Genomic DNA, 3,212 nt, shown 5'->3' on the forward strand with positions numbered 1-3,212 from the left:
GTTTCTCTTGGGATGCACTGCCACTGACCAGGCCACACTGAAATCCTTGATTCTAATGGCCTCCAGTTGACTCAACTTTGGCACTATTAACATTCTGGGTCAGATAATCTTTGTAGTAGGGGGCTGTCTGGTACACTATAGGATTTTTAGCAACATCCTTGGCCTTCGCTCACTAAAAGGCCTGTAGTATTCCTCTAGTTGTGACAACCAAAACTGTCTCCAGACATTACCAAATGTCCCGTGGGGTGGGGGTGGGGAGGCAAAATCAACCTTGTTGAGAACCACTGAGCTAAAGGAGAGAGCCAGAGGTTAAGAGCATGGCCCTCTTCCCTGCATCTCACAAGTTACTCTCATTGAGGAAAGATTATGAGGCTGAAATTCTTAGTGTCCCATTCAGTAACTTTCTTATCTGATGACTCATTTAAATTATTATAGAATCTGCTAGCACTTCAGAGTACAGGAAATATTTGATGATTGAATTGGATTGCACAGATAGGCAGGACCCAATTATCAATTACCAGATTAAATTATGACTGGACTCTCCCTAGAGTTATGTTTAGGCTCCCCAATCCTCAAATGAACTATGCCCAAGTACAAACCCCAGGTTCAGTACAAAATTACTTTCCCTACAATCACCTGACCTTTTAAATTGGATGTTTTCTTCTAATTCCCACCAACTCACACCACCTAAAAGCTCTGCCTTGGCACTCAGGCTAATTCCATTCCCAACACCTACTGCTCTGCTGTCTCTTGCTCTTTGATTTCCTGATATAACTTGTAGCCACTTCTCTATATCTGGAAAACACCTCCCTTGGCTCTTGTAGCTGGGCCTTTACCTATCAAGTCATTTCTATTATTTTTTGTTTCCTATCAATTAGTGGATCATCCTCATTAGTTTTATTATATAGGCATAAACATATTTCTCGTAAGGAAGAAAAAAAGGGGAATATGTATCAAATACATATCTAAAGAGAAGAATTTATCCCAGAGAAAGATTTAATCACCCTAAAGTACTTGAAGCAGATTTATGCTTGTCACCGGACTAGGCAGTCGAGAATGAAATGGCTCCTTCCATGAAGAATTTAGTTTTGAGGTTGTTCCCAAAGTGATTTCTAGTGATTTAAGAACAGCAGAAGTCTCTCTAAAACATTCTCAAATATATCTTTGAGACCGAACTCCAGTAGCAACTTTGAGGCAGAAAAAAGGCTTTTATGTCCAAGAGCTTTTCCATCTGATTACACTTGTTTTCCACCCATTATGACTTCTCTACTGTTTTCCTACCGTCAAATGCTTTTTCAAAAAAAATCTCATATAGTGCAAAAAGATGTAGTTTCCATCTGGCTTTTCCTACATTCACTAGGTTTTGTTATTTATTAGAATAAGTCCTGTTTGAAGATCCTCTCACATTCCTCCAATTCCTTTCCAGTGTAAGTTTCTGATGTCTAAGAAAAGCTGTGCACACGCTAAAGGCCTTCCCACAGTTGCTACATTCAAAGGGTTTCTCTCCAGTGTGAATTCTCTGATGACTAACAAAGTGTGAGTTCTGACTGAAAGCCTTCCCACATTCAGAGCATTCATAGGGTTTCTCCCCAGTATGAACACGATGGTGTTTAATAAGATCTGAGCTGCCTCTAAATGATTTTCCACATTTATTGCACATGTAAGGTTTTTCTCCACTATGAATTCTATGATGTCTCGAAAGGTCTGAACTCTGGTTAAATGTTTTCCCACATTCTTTACATTCATATGGTTTCTCTCCTGAATGAATTATCTGGTGTCTGATGAGATCTGAGCTGCCTCGGAAAGTTCTGCCACACTGATTACACTGATAAGCTTTCTCTTCTTTGTGAATTCTCTGCTCTTCTCTACGCCCCTCAACCTTACTGAAGGTTTTCTCACTTTCTTCAAGTTTCTCTCCAGTATGCAGTCTTTGATGCTTAAGGAAAGCTGTGTGCCAAATGAAAGGTTTTCCACATTCCTTACATTCATAGGGTTTTTCACCACTATGGATTCTCCAATGTTGAATAAGGAGTGAATGCTGCCTGAAGGCTTTCCCACATTCATTGCACTGATAGGGCTTCTCTCCAGTATGAATTTTCTGATGTGTAACAAGGTGTGACCTCTGGCTAAAGGCTTTCCCACATTCACTACATTCGTAGGGTTTCTCTCCAGTATGAATTATCCAATGTCGAATTAGATCTGAACTTCCCCGGAACATTTTTCCACACTCAGTACATTCATAAGGTTTTTCTTCCCTATGCATTCTCTGCTGTTTAAAAGTCCAAGTCGGGAGTGCAAACTTTTTGACATTCAGGTCTCTTTCCAGTATGTAGTCTCTGATGTTTCAGAAAAGCTGTGCACCCACTGAAGGACTTCCCACATTCATGACATCCATAGGGTTTCTCTCCACTATGGAGTCTCTGGTGTTCGGTAAGGCGGGAATGCTGCCTGAAGGCCTTTTCACATTCGTTACACTTGAAAGGTCTCTCTCCAGTATGAATTCTGTGATGCGTGACAAGGTGTGAACTTTGACTAAATGTTTGCCCACATTCATAACACTCACAGGGTTTCTCTCCAGTGTGAATCCTGTGATGTATAATAAGATCTGAGCTCTGACTGAAGGCCTTTCCACATTCACTGCATACATATGGCTTTCCTCCACTATGGCTTCTCTGGTGCAGGACAAGGTTTGAGCTCCCCTTGAAGGCCTTTCCACACTCTTTACATTCATAGGGATTCTCCCTGCTATGGATTCTCTTATGTCTAACCAGATTAGAGCTCTGATTGAAGTCTTTCCCACATTCATTACAAATATAAGGTTTTTTTCCTGTATGAATTCTCTGATGTATAATAAGATTTGAACTTTGATTAAAATCTTTCCCATATTCATTACATACATATGGTTTCTTTCCTGTATGAATTCTCTGATGTATAATCAGGTTGGCGCTCCGGTTGAAAGTTTTTCCACATTCTTTACATTCATAGGTTTTCTTTATATTATTAATTTTCTGATGTTTAGTTAATCCTGACTTCTGTTTGAAGCTTTGGCCACAGGCCTCATATCTGTGGGATCTTTTAGATGCAGAAAGTATTTTTTCTCCTCCATTACATTCCTGGCCTCTCCCTCCTGCAATGGCTTTCCTGAGGATGAGATTCACTTCCCTGAATCCTCTTTCTTGGGAAGGGGAATGTCTTACTGCATCCTCTGAGGG

At 40.3% G+C, this 3,212-nt stretch overlaps 1 protein-coding gene across 1 annotated transcript; it reads right to left on the reverse strand.

Annotated features, from left to right (window-relative positions):
• Positions 1-1,293: 1,293 nt before the first annotated feature.
• LOC111820499 (zinc finger protein 594-like) lies at positions 1,294-2,263 on the reverse strand. The gene has a single exon (XM_023731035.1). The coding sequence runs from the start codon at positions 2,261-2,263 to the stop codon at positions 1,367-1,369; it is 897 nt and encodes a 298-aa protein (XP_023586803.1). The 3' UTR covers positions 1,294-1,366.
• Between the last annotated feature and the right edge of the window lie 949 nt (positions 2,264-3,212).

Source organism: Trichechus manatus, unplaced genomic scaffold (genome assembly GCF_000243295.1).
Source record: "Trichechus manatus latirostris isolate Lorelei unplaced genomic scaffold, TriManLat1.0 scaffold00040, whole genome shotgun sequence".
In the NCBI taxonomy this organism is placed as follows: domain Eukaryota; kingdom Metazoa; phylum Chordata; class Mammalia; order Sirenia; family Trichechidae; genus Trichechus; species Trichechus manatus.

Excerpts from the sequence above, each read along its gene's own strand:
- LOC111820499 (XM_023731035.1), bottom strand. The coding sequence starts at position 2,263 with ATGCATAGGGAAGAAAAACCTTATGAATGTACTGAGTGTGGAAAAATG.